This window comes from Labrus bergylta, chromosome 3 (genome assembly GCF_963930695.1).
Source record: "Labrus bergylta chromosome 3, fLabBer1.1, whole genome shotgun sequence".
NCBI classification, from domain to species: Eukaryota; Metazoa; Chordata; class Actinopteri; order Labriformes; family Labridae; genus Labrus; species Labrus bergylta.
Genome location: NC_089197.1, coordinates 6,909,314 through 6,935,025, shown reverse-complemented (window position 1 = coordinate 6,935,025; position 25,712 = coordinate 6,909,314). Strand labels below are relative to the sequence as shown.

The 25,712-nt window shown below is 44.8% G+C and overlaps 1 protein-coding gene across 1 annotated transcript in view; it reads left to right on the top strand.

The window, feature by feature from the left end:
• The window catches only part of shank2b (SH3 and multiple ankyrin repeat domains 2b), a 208,477-nt gene that overhangs the window by 69,272 nt on the left and 113,493 nt on the right, over positions 1-25,712 (top strand). Inside the window, exons 7-10 of the mRNA XM_065952563.1 lie at positions 1,117-1,284; positions 6,648-6,764; positions 11,926-12,003; positions 24,217-24,283. Coding sequence (XP_065808635.1) covers positions 1,117-1,284; positions 6,648-6,764; positions 11,926-12,003; positions 24,217-24,283 — 430 coding nt within the window. The remainder of the gene's footprint in view (positions 1-1,116; positions 1,285-6,647; positions 6,765-11,925; positions 12,004-24,216; positions 24,284-25,712) is intronic.

Here is a 25,712-nt window from a genome sequence, read left to right as displayed (position 1 = left end):
GTAGTTCTCCCGTCACTGATGGACTCAGATTGTAACTTTGAGTGTCTGAAAACTTTACAGAAAGGATCCCTAAAGAGATAGACAATTCTACAAAATATTTATCAGACAATTTTTTTCCAAAGCGACGAACATCAGAGTAAGAACATCATAAGCAAGGATGTAGAGAGGAGACAACGTCAGGAAGTGAGAACAAACAGCTTTAAGTCTGATCGGACACACAGGTGCTGACAGGAAGTGAGCAGAGGTGCTGACAGGAAGTGACCAGAGGAAGAGCACAACATCGACAGCTGTTCTTGAGAGTTCTAATCAGCATCAAAACCATCCCAAATATTGTCATCATCATCATGAAGGTCTTAGGTGTTCACAAAGAGCTGGGTCTTTAGCTTTTTCTTAAAGGTTCAAAGGGACTCTGCAGAGCGAATGGAGTTTGGTAGTTCGTTCCATCACCGGGGGGCGACAGAGGAGAAGAGTGTAGTCAGAGACTTAGGACCCTTTTGTGAAGGTTGGATCAGACGCCTTTCATTGGCAGAGCGTAGTGGGCGGGAGGGAGTGTAGTAAGTTTTGTAAGCGAGCAGCAGAGTTTTACATTTGATGCGAGCAGTAACTGGGAGCCAGAGGAGGGAGATGAACAGCGGAGTGACATGTGCTCTTTTGGGGAGGTTGATGACCAGTGGTGCTGCTGCGTCTTGGATCATCTGCAGGGGTTTGATAGTTCATGTAGGAAGACCTGCCTGTAAGGAGCTGCAATAGTCGATGTGTGATATCACGAGCCTGTACCAGGAGCTGTGCAGCTCTGACAGGTAAGGTCTGATCTTCCTGATGTTGTACAGGACAAATAGACAGGAGTGACATGATGGCTGTTTGTGGCTTCTGGGATCACATCACACAGACCTCTTCAGGTAATACTGAGAGAAGTGATTTGAGCCTGTCCAGAAAGAAAATGACACCGTTGGTGGAGTCACTTATATCGAGCAGATTTGTGTCACATCATCTTAGTTTCTGTTCCCTTCATTGTCAGGGGTTTGAGGAAAAGCTTGTCAATCCACCTTCATCATCCATAATGGCTCCAAGCTTGACGACCCATAAACGATCTGTCCCCTGTTTGACTGTTTCCAGACTCTGCTGGAGCTGGGCGCTTCTCCAGACTACAAGGACAGCCGCGGCCTGACTCCCCTGTATCACTGCGTGGTGGTGGGGGGAGACCCCGGCTGCTGCGAGCTCCTCCTCAACCACCACGCCTTCGTCTGCTGCCAGGACGAGAACGGCTGGCACGAGGTTCACCAGGTAAACACACACACACGCACACACACATATGAAACACAGACCCACCAGGTGCACAGACATCAGCTCAGAGGGGTTTTTTGGCTGTGTGTTGTATGGAACAGCTTGTATTGTGAAAGCATTACTAAAGCACACACAGGCTCACACACGCCTCTCCCGGCTGTGGGCAACTTGGCAGCTGTTTCCTGTTGGAGAAGATAAAGTCGTTTAAGGAGAGACACCCTGCAGCAGTGACAAAGTACGAGTGCTGTGTGTATGCGTGTGCATATGAGTGTGTGTTAGGGCCATCAGCTTTATCAGATTGCTTATATCTCGCTTCCTGTCGACTTGCAAAATCTCTGCCTCCCCCATCTGTCCCGTTTCAGACACGATAACAATCAGCTGTCAGGCGGCACTCCGAGCTGCAGAGCGGCAGCTGCTGCTGGTTCACAGTTCAAGGTTGTCTTCATTCATTCATGGCATCCTCTCACCCAACACCAGTTTAAAAAACAGCCCTAACGTGCTAAATATTGGGAGGAGAAAATGCAAACAAGTTAAGTTAGTACACGCGTTGCGATTTACCAAGCCTGACAAAAACTGCAGTGATTGTGACGGTGTCTGAATTTAACACCTTTGAAAGGAACGTGCTAATCCAGGAGCACAGCGTTACGCACAACAGGCTGCAGTTATTGTAGTTAGGAGGAGACATGGGCACAACAAAAGAAGGCATAAAGATCACGTTTTCCCCACGTGTTTACATGTTTCAAATGACAGGAAAATGAATGGCATGCATTTATTTTTTTATTTGATTCAATATTCTAATCGTTAAGGAAGAGAAACACAATGATTAAACTACAGGCTATTGTTTTCATAGCCTACAGCCAAACAAAACTGAACATTCACAGCCTCTGCATTCAAAAGAATTTCAACATTGACATTTATGCCTTCCTATTTCCCTCTTTTTGCCAACATTACATTTTAAACTGAGGATTTCCTTTTTCTCGGGCTGCTCTCCCCCAGCTCGCCCCCTCCGGTGCGCTCCTCTCCATAATGTGCTCGTCACCTCCCTCTAAAGCCCGCTGCTGCTTGGATTGGGGGACCTCACCACTGTTTGTACCCCCGTCTTCGATACCTTTTTCCAGGGCATTTATGTCCGATCAGACACAGCGCTGGCCAGCTGTCTGGTGCGCAACAACGGCCCGAGTGTAGAGCGCCAGTGCCACAGAGGACACAGCTCGCACCTCCTGTGCAATGTATGACACTTCATTCTTAAGATTAAGGGAAGAAAAGAGAGGCCCTGTTTAATGCCGAGGTTTTCTTATACCCAAAATATTTCTTTGTAATATTCAGATTTATCTGCTGTAACTCGAAAGTATTGTGCGTTTATTTGCCTCTCCCACGAAGACCTATTTTGCGCTTGCAGTCGTCCTGCTTTCTGTCCAAACTCTCCGTGATGTAAACCACTAGAACATGCAAAAACCCAACTTAAATAGTACCGCCTCCACAAGGTTTGCACCTGGTGTCATTCACGCACATTTTCTTGTGTGTAGATCACCCGCAAAACGCCCACCAACCAAACGTGCAAACTTTTGGAGTGAACACGCAATTTAGTACTCTTTAATAGTGAGCTTAGTAAATCTGGCCCTATGTCTCTACATGGGACCATGATTAACTAAACGAACATCATGATATGATGAAGAAGACTTAAAACTACAGATTGAGACTTTAAACTTATGAGGAAACTGTTTACTGAGGGAATAAATTAAGTTTGAGAAATAGGAACATTTGACAAGCTGACTTTCACGTCAACCAGCTTTAATGTATCTTTGCAACGCTGAATCTCCTGTCTGCCTTTTTAGGTACCAATAAAGAAACCTTGAACCTTGAACCTTAAAAAGTGAGTCGGGGGAGCGCTAAGAAAAAAGTATTTTGAACGTGTTTTGTTCTGTTTCTTGCTTCTGTCACATGTTTTGTAACGTCTGCGATGTAAACAAATCTGATAGGTTGAAAAATTATTATTTCTGTTGAGAGACGAGGCAGATAAAAATGGAGAAAAGTTCTGACCTTTCACCTCTGAATACGATGATCTATCTTTGCAGAGGGGAGAAACATGCAACCTCAAAACAGATCCTGAAAGTCGAGATAAATCGAGCGTCCTGACACGTTCAGCCTGATGTTTGTCTCTGCTTGTGTAAATATTATTTTCCATAATTCGAGCGGCTGTGGCTCGGAGGCAAAGCAGCTTGCCTGAGAATCGATCAGCGGTTCGATTCCCTGTTTCTCCTCTCTGCATGCTGAGGAATTTTTACAGCAGATAATGAAGCACTGGTTTCTACTGAGAGCATTTCTGTCATCCCTCCATCACTCTGCACACACTCATTCATCCCTCCATCACTCTACACACACTCATTCATCCCTCCATCACCCTGCACACACTCATTCATCCCTCCATCACTCTGCACACACTCATTCATCCCTCCATCACCCTGCACACACTCATTAATCCCTCCATCACTCTGCACACACTCATTCATCCCTCCATCACTCTGCACACACTCATTCATCCCTCCATCACTCTGCACACACTCATTCATCCCTTCATCACTCTGCACACACTCATTCATCCCTCCATCACTCTGCACACACTCATTCATCCCTCCATCACTCTGCACACACTCATTCATCCCTTCATCACTCTGCACACACTCATTCATCCCTCCATCACTCTGCACACACTCATTCATCCCTCCATCACTCTGCACACACTCATTCATCCCTCCATCACTCTACACACACTCATTCATCCCTCCATCACTCTACACACACTCATTCATCCCTCCATCACTCTGCACACACTCATTCATCCCTTCATCACTCTGCACACACTCATTCATCCCTCCATCACTCTGCACACACTCATTCATCCCTCCATCACTCTGCACACACTCATTCATCCCTCCATCACTCTACACACACTCATTCATCCCTCCATCACTCTACACACACTCATTCATCCCTCCATCACTCTGCACACACTCATTAATCCCTCCATCACTCTGCACACACTCATTCATCCCTCCATCACTCTACACACACTCATTCATCCCTCCATCACTCTGCACACACTCATTCATCCCTCCATCACTCTGCACACACTCATTCATCCCTTCATCACTCTGCACACACTCATTCATCCCTCCATCACTCTGCACACACTCATTCATCCCTCCATCACTCTGCACACACTCATTCATCCCTCCATCACTCTACACACACTCATTCATCCCTCCATCACTCTGCACACACTCATTCATCCCTCCATCACTCTACACACACTCATTCATCCCTTCATCACTCTACACATACTCATTCATCCCTTCATCACTCTGCACACACTCATTCATCCCTTCATCACTCTGCACACACTCATTCATCCCTCCATCACTCTACACACACTCATTCATCCCTCCATCACTCTGCACACACTCATTCATCCCTCCATCACTCTGCACACACTCATTCATCCCTCCATCACTCTGCACACACTCATTCATCCCTCCATCACTCTGCACACACTCATTCATCCCTCCATCACTCTACACACACTCATTCATCCCTCCATCACTCTACACACACTCATTCATCCCTCCATCACTCTGCACACACTCATTCATCCCTCCATCCCTCCATAACTCTACACACACTCATTCATCCCTCCATCACTCTGCACACACTCATTCATCCCTCCATCACTCTGCACACACTCATTCATCCCTCCATCACTCTGCACACACTCATTCATACCTCCATCACTCTACACACACTCATTCATCCCTCCATCACTCTGCACACACTCATTCATCCCTCCATCCCTCCATCACTCTACACACACTCATTCATCCCTCCATCACTCTACACACACTCATTCATCCCTCCATCACTCTGCACACACTCATTCATCCCTCCATCCCTCCATCACTCTACACACACTCATTCATCCCTCCATCACTCTGCACACACTCATTCATCCCTCCATCACTCTGCACACACTCATTCATCCCTTCATCACTCTGCACACACTCATTCATCCCTCCATCACTCTGCACACACTCATTCATCCCTCCATCACTCTGCACACACTCATTCATCCCTCCATCACTCTGCACACACTCATTCATCCCTCCATCACTCTGCACACACTCATTCATCCCTTCATCACTCTGCACACACTCATTCATCCCTCCATCACTCTGCACACACTCATTCATCCCTCCATAACTCTACACATACTCATTCATCCCTCCATCACTCTGCACACACTCATTCATCCCTCCATCACTCTACACACACTCATTCATCCCTCCATCCCTCCATCACTCTGCACACACTCATTCATCCCTCCATCACTCTGCACACACTCATTCATCCCTCCATCACTCTGCACACACTCATTCATCCCTCCATCACTCTGCACACACTTATTCATCCCTCCATCACTCTGCACACACTCATTCATCCCTCCATCCCTCCATCACTCTGCACACACTCATTCATCCCTCCATCACTCTACACACACTCATTCATCCCTTCATCACTCTACACACACTCATTCATCCCTCATCACTCTGCACACACTCATTCATCCCTCCATCACTCTACACACACTCATTCATCCCTTCATCACTCTACACACACTCATTCATCCCTCCATCACTCTACACACACTCATTCATCCCTCCATCACTCTACACACACTCATTCATCCCTCCATCCCTCCATCACTCTGCACACACTTATTCATCCCTCCATCACTCTGCACACACTCATTCATCCCTCCATCCCTCCATCACTCTGCACACACTCATTCATCCCTCCATCACTCTACACACACTCATTCATCCCTTCATCACTCTACACACACTCATTCATCCCTCATCACTCTGCACACACTCATTCATCCCTCATCACTCTGCACACACTCATTCATCCCTCCATCACTCTACACACACTCATTCATCCCTTCATCACTCTACACACACTCATTCATCCCTCCATCACTCTGCACACACTCATTCATCCCTCATCTTTTAATAACAGAGTTCAAACTGAGGCTACAGCTGCTTCCCGTGTTGATTTTATCTCCTTTGCAGCACACTGACATCTAGTGTTGAAGGCCTGTTACTGCAACTACTATAAGCCTACGTAGTATTACAGTAAAGGCTGAATATGACAGTGCACTTCTTCTGTGTGTGTGTGTGTGTGTGTGTGTGTGTGTGTGTGTGTGTGTGTGTGTGTGTGTGTGTGTGTGTGTGTGTGTGTGTGTGTGTGTGTGTGTGTGTGTGTGTGTGTGTGTGTGTGTGTGTGTGTGTGTGTGTGTGTGTGTGCAGGCTTGCCGTCACGGCCATGTGCAGCACCTGGAGCATCTGCTGTTCTACGGAGCAGACATGAGCGCCCAGAACGCCTCGGGAAACACCGCTCTTCACATCTGTGCCCTCTACAACCAGGTGAGGGGGAGGGTTGGGAGGGAGGGGGGAGGGTGTGGGGGGGGTTTACTTGATGACTGCAGATGTTTGTGTTCATGTGTGTGTTTATGATATGAATCAGAGCACACACCACTACTGTTTTGGCCTTTTTTTTGAGGGGGTCAGGCCAATTCTGTCAAGTGTGTGAAGCAAAATATTGTTCTGTTAGCACCACATGAAGTGAAACTAAAACATGCACAATGTGAGGATTAAGATGGAGACATACTTAATGTTAACTACGCACACTCATGATGGATGCAACCCGTCTCCTGCTAACTTCATGGGTGGTCGAATCGAACAATAAACATCATAAAACAAAAAAAGATTCTTTTGGCATGTATTCAGGTGAGTTGTATAAGAAAAACAGCCTGAACAGTTGAACAGCTGAACAATGAGCTCTAGAGACTGTAACTGTTTTTGTATCAGGTATTAATCATTTTTATTTCTGCTGTTAAGTTGGACATGGGGCTCTATGGGGACTGACTCGCTTTCAACCGCAGCCTCTAGTGGACACTGGAGGAACTGCAGCTGTAAAGTTGGACATTTTAACATGGGGCTCTATGGGGACTGACTCACAGCAGGAGACAGACTCTAGTGGACACTGGAGGAACTGCAGTTTGCCTCCTCTTTATTTTCCAGCCCCTTGATGCTGCTGTGTGCTTCCTGCTGTTTCTTCTGTTTCTTCTGTTGAACCCACCTCATGCATTTCTTTTCTGTTAGTACACAGCCTGCAGGGTGTTTGCTCTGTTCCCCCATGGGATGAATTATTTGCGATCGTCCTTGTATGTTATTTATCACGCTCATGTGCTCGATGCTCTTGTGCTGAGTATTCCCAGGTGTAAAACCAAACAAAGTCGCTGTCTAACCCTTAATGGAAACAAAGACGTGAAATAAGTTACTGTGTCTTTAAGGAGCCTTGAGTAATCGCTGCATTTATATACTGTATTTATAGATTGTACTTAAAGCCTCAATATTTAGCGGTGTAACGGTTTGTCAGGAGGCTTAAAGAGGACATATTATCCCCCTTCTCCACCTTTTCAAACAGTCCCCTGTGGTCTAAATGAAACATCTGTGCTGTAACATGAATGAAGCACCAGAGGGGGTTTGTGACCCTGTATAAACCAGCTCTCTCAGAACGCTCCGTTTTGGAGTGTGTGTCTCTTTAAATGCAATGACCCCCCCCTGAGTTTTCCCGGTAGACATTACTCCTTCGCTTACAAGAATAAAAATGGCCGACCTGCTCAAAAGTTTTGTTCTAGGCTGGGGGTGGAGTCCATGGGTGGAGATATCAGGGGAGGAGAGGGTAGAATCCCAATTACCAGAATCCCACTGTGACATCACAAGGAGAGCACATTTGAAACGGAGCATTTATCTCTGTGTTGTAAGACTTGTGTTGGGGCCATCAGCTTTATCAGATTGCTTCTATCTCGCTTCCTGTCGACTTGCAAAATCTCTGCCTCCCCCATCTGTCCCGTTTCAAACACGATAACGATCAGCCGTCCCCATTTTGTGGGTCTGTAGAAACTCAGTTTACCCAAATAAAATGTTAGAAACACTGTAGAAGTGGATTTTTCAGAATATGTCCCCTTTAAAACCCGCCTCAGCTCCAACTCTCAGCCTGTTGTTAGGTTGACTGAAAGCTAGGCTGAGACAGCATTTCCAACATGGAGACCGCCATCGACGGGACTCGAGAAGCTACAGGGGTAGAGAGGTCAGAAAGTATACCAAAATAAATTAACATGTTTCTGGTTTAGATTTTATTTTTATGGAATTTGTTCAACTTCCACCGTATAAAATAAGTTCCTCCTCATCCCTGAAGTCAAACAAACAGAATAAATGAACCGCCTCAGAGAGCTCTTAAATCTAGCGTATCAGTGAACCCTCCGGCTAAAGGTCAACAGCAGCGTTCAACCCGTGTTTGTTCAGACCATTTAACACATCGCACTGTGAGCGTGGTCAGTTAAGCAGAGGAACACAGCATCCAATCTACAGCAGCCCGCTGATGATTATACATCAAAAGAGAAATTGACTTCCACTGAAGAAAGATTATTCTCTTCCTGCAGAAGCATGTTTGACCTTCACGAGCTGATCTTAACACCGGCATTGTGTTGGTTACAGAGAGGATCATGTCTGTGGGGAAGGTTTGATTCTTAAAGCGTGAAGCTGCAATTTGTTGCTTATCATTAAAAAATTAATCACAGGAGGAAACAAAAACATTTTCTCATTACTTCCTGATTTCACTGGCATGCTTGAAGCTCTCAGCTGCAAGTTTACTATTTGCATCTGAAAACTTTGATCTTAAAGGTCAAATCAGTGAGATGTGTAGTGAGTGAAATGATAAAGTGAGCTTACTATATGATCAGACATTAAGGAAACATGCTATGTTGAAGTGCTTCTCTGACAACAATGCAGCAGCCAGTATGTCCTCCTTCTAACTTTAGATTCTGGTCCTGAATGCTCTGGATTTGTTTGGACCAGAGAAGGTAGGCGGTTTTAAGGCACCCCCACACGGCCATTTTGGACGCCCCTCGGTTTCCCAGATATGAGAGCAGTTATCAGGTCAACAGGTGTTGCAACGATGGAAGCGGGCAAGAGAAGTGGTTCAGATAGAAGTGATTGTACCCGACCTAAAAAGCCTCTGCATGTTTCTAATAAGCTCCACGAGCAGAAACGTGCTCAAACTAGGATCAATATTGGAGATGATTTTGAAAAAATGGAGAGAGGTTAGAACACAGAAAGGTTTACAGACCGATGCAGAGCTGGATAAACACTGAAGCTTCAGTGTCCACCAGATGGTGACCTGTATGAGCATCGACTCTAGAGAGGAGGGGGGGGGAACAGCTTTCTATGATGTGCTGAATTTAGACTGCAGTACCCATTTTAAACACTAGGTGTCAGAGATACAAATTGCTCCTTTGATTTTTAAAATACATTTTTATACACCTTATGACATCAAACATTTACCTTTTGTTCAGTCCTATTTCACTTTTCCTTGCGTAACGAGTTCCTTTTTCTGCAGTTAAGTTAATGTTGTTACTTTTGATCTACCGAAAGTTCATTATAGTTTATTTCAAAATAAAAGCAGGTTTGTGTCACGCTGCAACCTCCTTTGTTGAAAAATAAAGCCAATCCTGCAGTTTCTCGAGTGTCCACTAGAGGCTGAGCTGCAGAAGCACAGGAAGTCACATACACACCCATTCTAAAAAGCCTGTTTTTACAGCAGAGATTAACATGTTTACAGCCTGGTTCAAAAAACCAAACAGGTCTGATTAGCTCATGCCTCGATCGGCACACACTGTACGGGGTGTGAATGTTTTGATGACTCATCTTTTTTTGGGGGGGGGGGGGGGGCTTTTAATGCCTTTAATGGAGAGATAGAACAGTGGATAGAGTCGGAAATCAGGGAGGGAGAGTGGGGAATGACATGTGGGAAAGAAGCCACAGGTGGAATGTGAACCCGGGCCACCCGCTTGAGATGACAGCCTCCATACATGGGGCGTGCGCACCAACCACTGCGCCACCAGCGCCCCATGACTCATCAGTTTTGATTTGATGAAGGATGAGAGTTATTCACAATAAGGCATGTAGCTGACATGATTGACAGGTGGACACGGTGTAACGGTTTGTCAGGAGGTTTAAAACCCGCCTCAGCTTCTGCTCTCAGCCTGTCTTTAAGTACCCTAAACAGTACAGTTCAATAATTAAAATACAAAGCCACAAAAACTGTTTTGAAATGCAAAATAACAGAATCGAAATCATGCAATAAAAAATCTGATTAATCACATTTTAAAAAACATCTCAGCTCTGATTCTGTTAAAGAGGAGAATAGAGAAGGTCTGCAGGTTGTATCTGAAGCCTTTAAGAAGATAATGATGGCTGCATGTGTGAAACAGAGCGGGCACGTGTTACCTGGGTTACTCCTCTGAGGTCGCTTTACTGTAGACGTCATGAATATGTGTGAGTCCCCCCCCCACCCCCCCACCCCCGCCTTTACAGAAGCAGACTCCAGAGCAGAGCCTTGCATAAAAATGTCAAAAACTTTTGGCGAGTGTGTGTGTGTGTGTGTGTGTGTGTGTGTGTGTGTGTGTGTGTGTGTGTGTGTGTGTGTGTGTGTGTGTGTGTGTGTGTGTGTGTGTGTGTGTGTGTGTGTGTGTGCGTGTGTGTGTGTGTGTGTGTGTGAGTGAGAATCCTCCTCTTTCCCCATCAGTGATCTACTCTCTCTAACTCAACATGAAAAGCACAAGAAAAATCCATTTGGAGCCAAAGTTTCCATGTTGTCCGAGCTGCACGTTCCTCGATTATCCTGATTTGACTTTCTTTTTTTTTCTGATGTTGCGTTTCATCCCTCCAGTCCCTCCAGTCCCTGTTTCCCTTTTTAGCGCTCTGCTTCTATAATTATGTCCTCAAAGCTAGAAAGCCCTCTGCTTTAATTTCACAGCTCTGATGTATGTCACACATTTCCATTTTTAAATGTAGCTTAAACGCTGAAGAAGACACAACACGCGCTGGAGTAAAAAAAAATAAGCCGCTCGAGCACGTCTTACAACCAGCTGTTAAACGTCTAATCACAGGGCTGTTTGTGGCGCTCGCAGCTCTGCACACATTCTGCTTGTGTTCCTGTTTCTGTGTGGAGCGATTTCTCAACTCTCAATAGCTTATTGTGGATCTAAAAAAAGTATTTTTATTCATGTGTGTGTGCACAGTACATGCGTGGTTGAGCACTTTGTGGGCGATCTGTGCAGCAGATTCAAACCCCTCAGCACTCTCCAGCTCTCTGTTCTTCTCTCTCTCTGTCTCTCTCCATCTATCTCTCTCGCCCTCACTCCCTCTTTCTCTTTGAGTGGAGCAACAGATCCACACTTACCAGCCACAGGAGCTCCATTTCTCTTATAGGTAGTAGATGCTTCTTCTTCTTCTTCTTCTTCTTTCTCTCTCAGTTGCAGGGATGTTTAGATCTCTTCCTGCTCTGCTGACTTTTTTTTTTTTGCTTCTTGGGAAATTCTGCTAATGTCAGTGGGAGCCTTAATCAGTGTTTTCCCCTCAACAAAGTAGGAGAATTAAAGGATTGCAGCCTTGCCTTGTTTGAGACATTTTTCTTCCAAAGCTTTATTTTCATATTTTTTTCACTCTCTTCCTTCCTCAGGATAACTGTGCCCGAGTGCTGCTTGTACGAGGAGCCGACAAGGAAGTGAAGAACTACAACAGCCAGAGTCCTTTTCAGGTAGAGTCAAAAAAATAATTAAATTAAATAAACACTCCTGTTCAGTTCAGTGCGGTTTGGATGTATACTCGATTAGAGATGATTGATGTCAGCTGTCAGCGTAGGGAAAACATTTATAGTAGCAGCACCCTTTCTTCATCTCATTTGTTGCCATGGAAACAGTGCAAAATGGTCAAGGTCAGCTGGAACCAGGGAATGTGGGATGTCTTTCCGGCCAACATTACATTTGTTTCAGTTAAAGTGTTTGGGAAAAAAAAAGAAAAAAAGGAGAACCAGGAGCGAGCATCCTCGACAGCTTCCATTTAGTCGTTTCACTTCTCGTCCTTCAGTCGATGCCTTGGATGGAAAAAAAAGTTTACACATTTTCTGCAAAAATCAGTGTGTCAACTTTAAGACAAAAAAAGGAAAACACGCTCCAGCTGCACGTTGGGGAGTTTATGAAAGTCTTTCTGAAAGGTTTTTCTTTACAGTAAGCGAGTTTAAACCGCTTCCTTTGAAGGGAAGCGTTCATTAAGAACACATTTAGAAAAGGTAGAATCATTTTTTTAAAGTTTGCCCGAGCTCTCAGCCACAGAGCGGGCCTTTCATGTCTGCAGCATCCACTTAAAGTGGTTGTTTTAGTCCCCGATAGTTTCACATTGTTGTTCTAATTGGTGACAACATTACAGAAAGCATCCCTACAGAGAGAGACCTCATTTGTTGTTGAGGCGACTTCCTGTTTTACAACCAGAAACAGCCGTCACATCGTTCTCTTCAGAGCCTCCATAGACACACAGTGATTTTACCTGACAGAACGAAGGAGTTGTTGCTCTGTCCCTGCACTCAGTGGCGTTTCTAGAGTCTGTCGGGGCCCCAGGCTAGACATATTTGGGGGGCCCATTATGTCTGCCCGTGTCCCATCTCTTACTCCACTTCCTCTTTCTTCCTGTTACATTTTCCTTTGTTGACTTTCATTGACAAACTTTGGTTTTCACAGCGATAATGCACACAACGCTTAGCAAGGCAACGATCAGAAGGGGCCCCCTTAGGGAGGTTTCCTACTGTCATGGTTTGCACATTTTGGGCGGCTGCTGTGGTTTAAAGTTTGTGAGCTCTCAGGGGCCCCCTACTGAGGCCCCAAGCAGCGCCTCTGACTGCACTGATCTCTGCATTTGTTTGTGCTTCTGCGTGCGTCTTTGGTGTTTTAAAATGTCTTGGCATCTAACCAGTGGAGGACTGTAGCAGACTAAGTCCCACCCTGACTTGATAGTACACTAGATCACACTTACAGTCTGAAAAAAGCTGAGATGAGATTAATTTAGATTTTTATGATTTAGAGAATCAACAAAGATAACTGGTGGTCTCTTAGTGTGGTTTGGTCTGATTGTGATGATTTCCCCCTGACCTGCCTCTTTGCATTGTGGGAAACGGTACGAGAGGAAGACTGGTCTAACTTTAGATTTTTCCCGAATCAGAACTACATCCGGGTATCTTTGGCATACTGCAGATCTTGCATACTGCACTTTGGCTAAATAAATAAGGCAATTTAGAAATCAGCCCCAGTTTGTGTAGGTCTGCGTGTGGTTTGTCTTAGAGGTGTTGCCGTACCTGTACGTTGAGTGTCTCCATGGTTGAACATAAAGCAAAAGTCTCTCAGATCAGTCAGTTTAAGTAGGCGTGGTAATGACGGCTAAGATTCTCCACCTGAGCACTCATGTTCACATCGTCAGCCCGTCTCTGAAATGTGAATGTTTCCTCTGTTCCTCTGGCAGACATTTTCAGGAGTATGTAAATAATGTTTTCTAAGTAAAGCTAACGTAGCAGAATGTACAGTAATGTGTAATACACTTTTACAAAGCTTGAGGAAGGTCGACATTTTGGAAAACAAGTTTACAAGCTTTAAAACAATTTTACCCAAAGTCCCAAACTGATTTACAAAGGACAAAGGGAATTTACCAAATCCAGTGATTGGTCAGTTAGTTGGTCTTGGGAGAAAGACTGTGTGAAATGTGTTATACCCAGTTTACAATGACAGAATGATGTTTTGTGGAACCCACCTGAGACAGTTGATGTGATTTTACTTTTCCTGTGGACCGTCTCTGGAAGTATTGAAGAACTCGGACGGGACAGAAGGTTTTGAAGGTGTCCTTGGTCCTCCGGTCTCGTCCGTTTCACCATAAACTCAGTCCAACACATTTCACACAGTTCCTGCACTCAACACTGAATCTTGTTTTGCTCGTTTTATTCCACTTTACAAAATAATAAATCCCCGAATGCAATCAAAAAGCTCCCCGATGCAGGACTACATTTGGAGCGTCTTTGTGCAGAAGTATTTGAGCTGGTGTTACATGTATTCTCCTGTTTGTGTGCTCGTGGTGACTCTGTTTAGTGTAGCTGTTCGTTCAGCAGCAAATCCATCACAGGGAAGAAAAAAACCCCGGCAGCGTTTGGAGAGCTGCCTGGCTGGAATGATTGACTCATATCCTCCGCCTGAGTTACAAAAGAGCCACATACATACATGCAGGCAGGCGCTTATGCAGGCAGTCCCACAGGGTCCTCCACTGTCCCCCACTGCCACTCCACCGCTCAGCGCTTCATTAGCCAGAGTGCTGCATAGAGCGAGCGCGCGAGCTGCGTTAGGCAGCGAGCGAGCCTTCAGATGAGATGCTAGCATTGTAGTGCTGGCCTTGATTTAGCGTACACTAATGCATTGTCACCTCATAGCAGGAAAGTCTGAGCCCTCTGATTGGCTGGGGATGTTTTTCATGAGTTTGCGTTTTCTCCGTCATGCGTTTTCTCCGTCATGCTCTAAAGGTGGCGTGAAGGTGAGGTGTGAGCCGTCAGTGATGGACATTAGTCACATCGTCTGATGTCACTGACTCCCTCCTGATTAAGTATCCCATACCTGGACTTTGTTATCTGCAGAGATCTGACATCTCCCTGATTTCAGTGTGATAAATACAAATTTATGAGTGTCATTTGTGGAAAACGTCTGATGCTAAGTCTAACTTCACCTGAAACCTACAGCTCGTTTTGACTCGTGTAGATTATAGTTTGTGATCGGTGCATTGAGTGGAATTGGTACTGAAACAACTCTTGTCCTTTGCTTTTGACCCGCTGACAGCTGTGATTGGCTCCTGGTCCTCATATCTGGGTACAGCTGATGGATGGATGTTACGTGCAGCTTTATTTTTATCTTTGTCATACTCCACTTGCAGAGCAGGAGCAGAGCTCAATACTGTGCTCTTAAACGTTCCCTGTAGATTTAAAGGAACATTTAGACCATGTTCACACTGCACGTCTGTTCAACATCAGTCTGGATTTGCTCGAGGTTTCTTCCTGTACCGTGCTTAAGCATGATTGCCCCCGCCTCCCCAATCCCCCGCTGGCGTGCACTCACACTGCTCCAGGACTAACTGGGCCTGAGCACGGTTACCTCTTTTGCATACTGTAACGTCGTAACGCAACACATGCAACGTGATCATGAAGCGTGCTTAGTTTACAAGACAGACAGGCACGCACAGTCGAGTTGCGTGCGTACATCAGAGAAAAACACAAAGAACATGACAGCTACTTTACGGACTTTGTGTTTATTTTGAGTCAGATACAGAACAGAACACTCCGGGAATGCTGCAAGAAAAATACTCCAGGATCATGATGTGGAAATTTAGAGTCAATCTTGCAGACACCCCGAGCACATTTAAATCATGTTTAGTAACAACACTAAGGTCACAGTTTCACCGCAACACACTGAAAAGACTCGGCACAGGAGAAAGTTTGGCTAACAGGAAGTAGCCCAGCAACTGTTGCAATGAGAGGGAGCTCTCTGATTGGCGGTCAGCTGACAGCCAACAAAGGGTCAACTATGTGGGTCATACAAGACATCCAAAACATCACGACAAAGAGAAACAGAAGCACATTAAAAAGAACATTTCAACCTTCAAAGTAACAGTGCATTGTTAAATCGTTAAAGTAGATATCATGGTAGTTTAATGGGATAAATTGGATCCAAGAAGTGTGTTTAATTAGAGAAAAGAGAGCTAATGTAGAAGGCTCTGTACGGGACATAAAGGGTCACTGATCTTCACTTGTCATCAGGATAAAAACTAAACCCCCTGACTCTAATCAAACAACCCTATAAGGGAATTATATCTTATTAAGATGTTGTCTGTGTCTGCATTAAAGATCAGAAACTTTGAGACTCTCTGACGAGGAGCCATGAAGCTTTCCTGGAGGCTCGAGGTGGACCAACATCTCACTCTGACTTTGTAGAATAGTTTTATTTTCACGATTCGTTTATCTCTGGATGTCAACCTTAAAGGTGAAGTCTGTAAAAATGTTTGTAAACATTCAAACTGGGCCCCTCCTCCAGGGCTAATCAAAGAATTTCCCCTCACTGCTCTTCTTTCGCTGCGTCCAGATTTGTCATATTTGCCTATTGTAATCACGTTCAATCGCTGAGTTATATACTCCTAAACTCACCTGCTGCGCTCTCATTGGCTGGAGGAAACACACCAGCTCCGCCCAGAAACGTCCCGAGTCAACCAGAACAAAGCAGAACAGTAAAATCCAGTCAGAGGACAGAGTCTCTGCAGACACAGTCACCACCACAACATGTACGGAGGCCCAGAAGGGACGATGGAGCAGCTTCACTTTAGGAGAAGTCTGTGTTTTATTTTGAAGGATTAAGCTATTGACTGTCTTTAAAGGTCACATATTCTGTAAAATACACTTCACCATGTTTCTCTAACTTTGTGTCTCTAGTCTGTCTACAAACCCCCCAATGATGAGAAAAGTCCATCCTCTCCGTCTTTTACCTGCTCCATTTTTCAGAAAATGTGTGCTCAGGAAACAGCCTGTTCTGAGCAGGGCTGAAATAGAGGGGTTTATAGACATGATCAAATACAGGATCAGAGTGGATTTAGAACAAGGAACTTCACACGCATGTTTTGAGGAGCTCTGAGACTTATTTGCACTGGTTGAAGAGGAGGAAATATGTGACCTTTAATGTAGATGTACCATTAATGTACCATCTGATGAATGCTGCTTTAAATAAGCTGTACTCCACTGGTATGAAACAAATTTCTTCAGGAGGACTACAGTCGAAGTCTTTGTTGGTATTTTATCAAATTTAGCTTGAAATAAAAAATGTGGACGCCAGTATTTTATGTAACACGATCATGATATCAACATCATAATCTCCTCATTTCTGCACAAAAAAAGAGCAACTGTTGAATAATTGCCCGGCCCTGAGAGATATTTCAGTACAGCAACATGTCTTTTTTGGAAGCAGAATATTAACAGTAACAGGATGTGGCTTCACTCCCTCAGAGTGACGGGCGGAGGGACGCTTTCAGCAGCCAACACTCGGCTCCAGCATCTCCCGTAAACATTCAGAGAGAAATCTGTTGTGGAAGAGACAAACAGCAGTTTTCCTCCTGACAGAAGCCTCAACAGCAGAACAACAAGCAGCCACTAGACATGATGTGGACTCTCACTTGTTTTTCGAGTGGAACAACTCGCTCTCTTGCTCTTACTATCTTTATCACCGTTGCACTCTCCACCTACACATGGAGCCGAGAGCCGAATCCAACAAGTTTGAGCCTGTTTCTGTGAGTGGACGGCGTTCTTGGAAATGTAGGATATCTGCAGCTTGAGTAGCAGGAAATGAGATAAGGAGGCATTCGTCCATCAAACCCCTTCCAGGAAACGAGACCAGAACTAATCACATTACTGCCAAGACTTCAGTTCACCTGGAAGTCTTCTTAAAAGTGTACACAATTTAGTTTTATTCTCCATTTCTTCAGTTTGGGTGTTGATTTTCTCCCCCCCTCCCACATGCCCACTTTCTCCTGATTGGCCAGCTCTCTGGAAGCCTTCAGGGGGCAGGACGCTGCAGGGCTGTCAGGAGACGGCTGCTCTCCAGTGCTGGGAGAAGAGAGTCTATGTAAGAGGTTTCACCGGCTTACGTAGAGACTTGAAGCCGTCTGGTGAAATTCTTGATTTCATTTTGGGGAACTAAGGCGTGATTTTCAGAACAAGACGTTTAGTGCTGACTCATCCTGGGATTTACTCCCAACATACGTTTACCTCATGATCTGAAACTTTGCCCTTTAGTTTTTTAGTTTGGGCATCCTGCATTGTGACACTATATGCGAGTTTTGAAATGAGGATCAGCAGAAGAGGTCACTGTTAGGGTCACGTCGTGGTGATCCGTACTGAGTGCCAATTCCCGCTCGCTCCACGCCCTGTAACGAGCTCTCTGGATTGAAGCTGCTTTGTTATTAAAAGCAGTGAACCAAAAGAAGATGGCGGTTTTCCAAGAATGGTGTGTTAATCGGAGATTGAGCGTCATATTTTGTGTCGTGCCTTCCTCTTTGGACTGTCAACGGGATGATTGTCTGTATCGGAGGATGCAAGAGGATCGCCCAGGTTCAGGAGGTAACTCCGACAAGTCGCAGAAAAATCCCTTGTGTTGTCTGTGGCCAAAGATCTGTTGATCTAGGGAGGGCTCACTCGGTGGAAAAGTTTGGTGCTGAAACTGGAGGTCAAAGAGTTAGAGACGGACAAGAGGGCCCACTCTTGATTTTTTGTGTGTGTTGTTGAACTGAAGTGAACCCTGTTTTTGGACTGAATTAGAGGGATATTTTTTGTTGATACGATTTTTTGAACTGTGAAAAGACACTGCACTTTTCTACTGGAAACGGACACCTTTTGTTGATTGCCTCTGGGATATTTTTGATTCAATACATGTTTCTTAATTTGAACTGCCTTGCTTTGTTTTTGAATCCTTGTGTGGTTGTGTTCTGTTGGGTTTAAAAATATATATAGGTTATATTTAACAAACTTTCAATTAAAGGCAGGGTTGGTAATTTCCTCCAGATCCACTTTTTAAGATTTTGGTTGAAATTGTCTTTAGGTCCTGACAGAAATTAATAACTCATGTTCTCTGAAAAAGGAATAAAAATCTGTCACCTGTAGCAGTTTGTAATCCTGTAAAAACTTCAACCAATGTCTGCCACGAGGTACCAATCTGATGAACCAATCAGGCGCCTCCCTGTCTCCCTGCTCGCTCTCTACCTCTTGCGTGCTCTAGCTCACACTCAAAGCGCGTCACCGATGACGGAGTTTATACTGAGAGTTTACTGACCGCTGAATGAGACATGAGACGACGTAGTTTCTACACAATGCAAGAGATGAGCTGAGCTACACTTCAGGAGCAACGGCGCTCGTGCATGTAAGTGAGGGGGCGTGGCTTTAGAGGGAGCATAGAGGGGAGGGGGTGGGTGCAGACGGAGCACTGAGGGAATGCTACTTTTAGAAAATTACCAACCCTTCTTCAAAGTTGTCGGTTGAAATACGGACTGAAAGCTAAGGAAAGTGTTTCATCTGTAGCAGCGCTGCAGGTTGGAACAAGACATATCCATTAGATCTTCATGTTTCCTCAGTAAGGAATCCATATGAGGAATCCCTTTTAATAAGTGTGTGTGTGTGTGTGTGTGTGTGTGTGTGTGTGTGTGTGTGTGTGTGTGGCTGCCTGTCAGTTCAGCAGAGGGACATGCTTGGAAACAGCGTCATTAAGAACTGAAAAGTGAACATGCTAATAAACAGCCGTGTGTGCAGCTGAGTGAGACACGCTCGCGTCGCTCTGCAGCGCGTGCTCTTAATTAGGACACTACGGGGGCGTGTGGCCATCTGATAATATCATGTGTCAGTTCAGTGTCTGTGCGAGCGTGTAGCACAGCTTAGCCTGATCACCACAAAGAAAACAAGAGTTTGAACAAGAAACTGGAGCACAGTAAAAAAAAACTCCCATGATGCTCTCTGAGCGCCTCGTTCTTTAGATATAGAGGGCTGTAAAGTCCATAAATATTCATTTTCTTTATTAAATAAACCCCTCTAACAACTGGCCACATCCTCTTTACTTCTAACTCCCCTTAAACTGCTTTTTCATGCGTGCGCTCTCACCTCCGCGCTCCTCCTCCTCTAAGCTCTTCATCCTCTGCAAACCTGATTCCATTCACCTTTCTACGCTCCCTCAGTTTTCATCTCCACGTTTTCATATCTCGTCTGAACGTCCTCCTGTGCTGTTCTTCTAATCTAATTCCTGTCTCCACTCCTCATTATATTCATTGTCTACTCTCCTTCCCCCACGCTGCTCTTTCCTGCCCTCTTTGCCCCCCCCCCCCCCTCCTCCCCCTCCTCCCCATTCCTCCCATCGCCCTCGGCGCCCTACTGTCAGTACCACCGATCTCCCCCTCCACTTCTCTTGCTTATTATTCAAAGTCATGCAGCAACCTACGCCAGTGACATCCCATGCAATGCAAAGTCGAATACAAATATTCAGATTTCTGTATGAAAAACATTCAAGAGGCTGGATTTTAATGTTCTGCTTTGTTCTGGGTACAATTCAGCAATTGGACAAGAATCAAACCGGTGAATATGATGATAAATAAGGAGGTTTTTAAGATTTATTTTAAAATTTTGGGGCGTTTTCTGCCTTTAATGGAGAGATAGGACAATGGATAGAGTCAGGGAAAGAAGCCACAGGTCAGATTCAAACCTGGGCCACACGCTCGGAGAACTAAAGCCTCCATACATGGGACGCGCGCACTAACCACTGCGCCACCAGCGCCCATAAGGAGGTTTTTGAGCGACACACCTCACAATAATCAACAGGTGTCCCAGAGTGACATCACTGATGCTGAAAGAGAGGATTATCGATCTCCTTTAAAGTCAGGAGACTTCAAACTGAGCGTACAGGGTTTAGCATTAACGCTGTGTGTTTTAGATGCACTTTGGTACAAATGAACATAAAGTGTCTCAGCGGGTTTAATGAAGGAGACTCTAAAGATGGAAGAGCTTTTAAACGGCCATCTGATTGGCTGGTAAAGTTTGTAATGTGTTGGGTTAGACTTCTCTTTAAACCGTCCAGCCTCAGAAAGAACCCTCTTTACTCCTTCCTGTTCTGGGCTTTTCTTCTTCATTGATTGTAGATTTATCTCCCCCCCCCCCCCCCATGCATCCCCTCCCCCTCTTTGTAGTAGTTCTGATCCTGCAGACTCGTTGCCTCAGCTGATGTTTCACTCTACAGCGAGCCGGCTCACAAACCAAGCCGCTCCACCTCCTTTACAACCCCCCCCCCCCACACACACACAACACGCACACACACACACACACACACAGCTTACTATTGTGTTATACACAACCGTTTGTCTCCATGGCAACCAGGGGAGAACAGGAAAAGAATAGATGTGGGGGCGTTGATGGTGGTGATGGCAGTTGTGGTTGTGATGGTGGGCGGTGGAATGATAATGAGGGATAAATTGGGACAGAGTTTCCTGTTTTTTTTTTATTTATTTTTTTAATGTTTACCTGGTTTCATTTCCTATGATGTCATCGTTACAAATTAAAGCTAACAAGCTAATTGTTCTTGTACTGTGGACTCTAAACGTGACCTTGATGGACTAAATGAACGCCATGCTTCGTTGAAGAACACTTGATTGAGACCATAAACTCCTTAGGAAAACGTTTCCTGAGGGAATTAATCCAAGTGAGGATAATTTTTCTCATAAATGTTCCACTCAGTCAGAGTCCTCTCCACTGGCTTTAAGAGCGCAGGTCTTGTTTGTTTTCACAGTCTTTAGATTTCACGTGAAGTCCTGAACATCTCTTGACCTTTAAATCCTCAAATCATGACTGATAAAAGACAGAAGAGACTTCAGGAGAGTCTGAGGCTTTATGTTTTTCTCTTCTTTAAATCAGACCGCCTGCTTTTGATTTTTTATGCATTCATTTTAAAGATATTATTTGTATATTTTATGGTGAGTGTCAGCATTTAGTTTTTTTCTTCAGGGTCCATTCTTGTCCATTAGCATAGAAATTTAAAAAAATAGAGTCCCTCACAGATCTGGAGTATTATCTCGTGGATGTTCTCGTAACGCATTTTTGTGCTTTTATTCTTAAAGGACCAGTTTGTAACTCTGACCCCCTAGTGTTTAAAATGGGTAGTGCAGTCTAAATTCAAAATTCTATACATTATAGCGAGCTGTCTGTCCCTACCATTTCCCTACCATTATATTAGGAGGCGGCCCGCCTGAGCATTCAGGAGCAGAATCTAAAGTTAGAAGGAGGACATACTGTCTGCTGCATTGTTGTCAGAGAAGTCAGCACTTCAACATGTTTCCTGAATGTCTGATCATAGAGTAAGGTCACTTTATCATTTCACTCACTATCTCACTGATTGGACCTTTACATTCCAGTGTGTTCAAAAATCATGACATCATGTCTCTGCACAAATAATTCAGCGATGAAGACAAGCTGATTCCGTCTTATTAACCCTTCACATGTAATAACACTCATAATTAGTCGTGCGATTTTCAGGTCTGATTGATAATGACGTCTTCATCCGTCACACCTCTCTGACGTCTTACTCCATCACATCCAGGAGCTGCTCTGGGATTGGCTCGTGCTCCTGTGGGAGAAAAAAAATATCCTGCCGTAGATCTGTCACACGTCGCTGTGCTCAGTGTGGGAGATCCTCCGAGTGAGTGGGTGGGACAGGGAGACAGCTTTCATCATGGAGGATACGACCCCCCCCCCTCCTCCGTCCCCGTCACAGGAAACATCACATTTTCTACTCTGAAAAAGAAGAAACACACATGAGAGAGAGAGAGAGAGAGAGAGAGAGAGATTACATTTATTGACTCACAGTTTGTTTAAAGTAAGCTTTTCTATCAGGGAAAAGAAAGTCTGGAATATATTGTGTATTAATGCGGTGTGTTGAAAGATTCAAGAGGCTCCTTTCCTGCTGAAAAGATCCTCATTAGAGACTCCCGAGTGGCTTCTTAGGGAATCGCTGCGTTTTTATTTATATGAGGGAAAAGGTCAAGTGTGGAGGGAGGAGAGCGCGGCAATACGACTGAAGCCAGCTCGACTTTAATAACACACACCTGCACTTCATCGCTCGCTCTCTGCCTCCTGAATATTTGTTCTCCAGGAATCGGAGCAGGCATGCTTATATAACACTGCTGGGTTTCCCTTGAGGTGTGTGAGTGTGTGAGTGTGTGTGTGTGTGTGTGTGTGTGTGTGTGTGTGTGTGTGTGTGTGTGTGTGTGTGTGTGTGTGTGTGTGTGTGTGTGTGTGTGTGTGATCAGAGGAGAATGAACCTGTGTGTGTGTTTTTTTACTCTGATGATTCTGACATGAAGCGTGCTGTAAAGTACTGTAACACCCCGAGAGCTCGGAGCCTGCAGCAAACATGACAACATGTACGGTGATCTGGGTCACTGACGGTGTGACAACCCCTCCAGCCCGCTCAGCAGGACGCCTCTCTACTGCCCCCTGGTGGACGCACAGATTCACTTCACGCACTTCAAGTTGGGAAGAATGATGATGACAGTTTAGGGAATTTATGTTTTGAATAAAAACGTCCTGAGAAACAGATTCAGCTAAATATTAAAAAGAGCTGTAAGATACCAGGAAACGATTAAAAAAAAATTCAGGCGACCCCAAATTTGAGAACGCTTGCTTTAAGAATGAGATATTTGAGACATGATAAATATATCCTCACTTATTGACATGCAGGTTTGCCTCTCGCCTTAGTTATTCAAATGAAAGTGAGACTTCAGTCCGCTCACATTTTGTTTGATGCTTTTAATCAGAATTTTTATTTGCTGCTAAAATCTGATTGAACGTCTAATGAACCAGAAAATGGAGGTTATTTCGATTTATTTCCAGAATTGAGTAAAAAGTGTGCTTGTCAAAACGAATAAATCAGATTTTATATTTTTATTTTAGTATTTAAAAAACATGGAATTAAACTTTCCTGAATAATTATATTTAAATAAGTGTGCAACAGCTTCTACTCTGTGTCCTTCACATTAACATGTTAACATGTGACTGCACACGTGCACACAGCGAAGGCCAGCGTGTGCGTGTGCGTGTGTGTGTGTGTGTGTGTGTGTGTGTGTGTGTGTGTCGTAGATTATTAGATTCTTGGCTTCAGATGATTAAATCCATGAACACTGGAGGTTCAAACTGAGTGGAAGAAAAAGAGGAGAGAGCTCACATTGATGTGATGAAGTGTCTAAATAATGAGATAATCGACTACGATGCTTCTTTTGTAATAGTTGTTCATCTTTCTTGTTTTAGTTGAAGTCGTTCATTGTTTCATACGCGACCTCTCACCTGACGAGCGTGCAGAGATAAACCTCTCCTCTCGTCCTCTCTGCAGGTGGCCATTATAGCCGGGAACTTTGAGCTCGCCGAACTCATCAAGAACCACAAGGAGAAAGATATAGGTGAGTACCAAACAGACGTCTCCTCCTCCATCTTTCCCCACACCTTTTCCTCTTCAGCCACCCACAGCGGGTTTCCTGAATCTCTCCTCTGGGATACATTTCAAATCCCCCCACGGTTTGATCCTCCTAAATGACCTCCCGCTATAATCCCCTGCGCGGGATTACCAGAGCGTTGCCGAGAGGATGAAAGTTTGTGTTTACACCAGGACGATTAGGCCGGGGAGAAAATGATCAATGCCGCAGCCAGCGGGAGAGCTCGTGTGGTGGGAGCTGATTGGTCGGTTTCCAGAGGAGTGGAGTGATCTATGTGGGGATGATCAGATTGATTTAAAGAGTCTTTTGTTGATTGTTATTGTTTCTAAACTGCGTGATGCTCATGTTTTGTGCATGTTGTGGAGACGTAAGGGGAAACACATTGAAGCCTCAGATTTTTGCACATTTTCTGGTTTTAATTACAAGTTGGTCCAAAAAGATTGAATGTGCTCCAGGAGCAAACAGACTGTAATGGTTGCAACACAATCCTTGGTGGTGAATCTGTCCAATGAATTTATATTCACTGAAAGTTGCTCTGAAAGTCACACGATCGCACGCTGGCTGTCGACACTGCATCTGTTAAATATTTCTTTCTCTACCCTAAAAGTTAATCTGGCCTTGGTCGAGTCATCGTGTAGTCTGTCATATCTGTTGAGGTTCTCAGGGCTGGGTGAAGGCCTGCTCTGACACACTGACCATCGTATCCAACCCGTTTGAATGCAATGAGCGTCCTGTAATATAAAGATTATAAGAGTTACCTCGTCTTCTTCTGTGTGTGAGAAAGAAACGAGAGGGTGGTGTGAAGATGAGAAGATTTGTCTTCTGCACGTTTCTGATCATCGTGCTCTGTGTTGTCCTTTGTTGCTAAGTTGCAGTTGAACACGTTCAGCGTGTGCAGAGACGTGAAGGCAGCAGACTCCGCACGGATTTAAAACCTCAGGGAGGAAAATGTTCAAGTTTAAAGACATGCAAACAATCAAAAAATCATTTACAGCTCCCATGAATATCTAAGCTGCGTCCCTTTTGTCTGCCTCCGTTCACAGCTTCAGTGTGGACGGTGACGGTAATAAAAGTCGGCCGTAAACTGAAAGTCAGCAGAAAATAAATCCAGAGCCCGACACAGATGCTGGGTCGCCTGTAGAGGAGTTTGTGTTGCGCTGAGATAACTCTGGGATTACCGAGCCCCCGAGAGAAAATGAGAAAAGATGAACACACAAATGAAAATATAAAAAGAGGACAGAGAAAGATTGAGAAGGCTTCGGGGGGGTGATCGAGGAGAGAGAGAAATCTAATCTAATCTAAAAATGTAATCCTGCAGTTGTCCCGCTCGCTCATGGCTGCAGCCAGCAGCCTCACATGGCAGCGACCTGCTGGAGGCGGACTGGGACACGGTGCT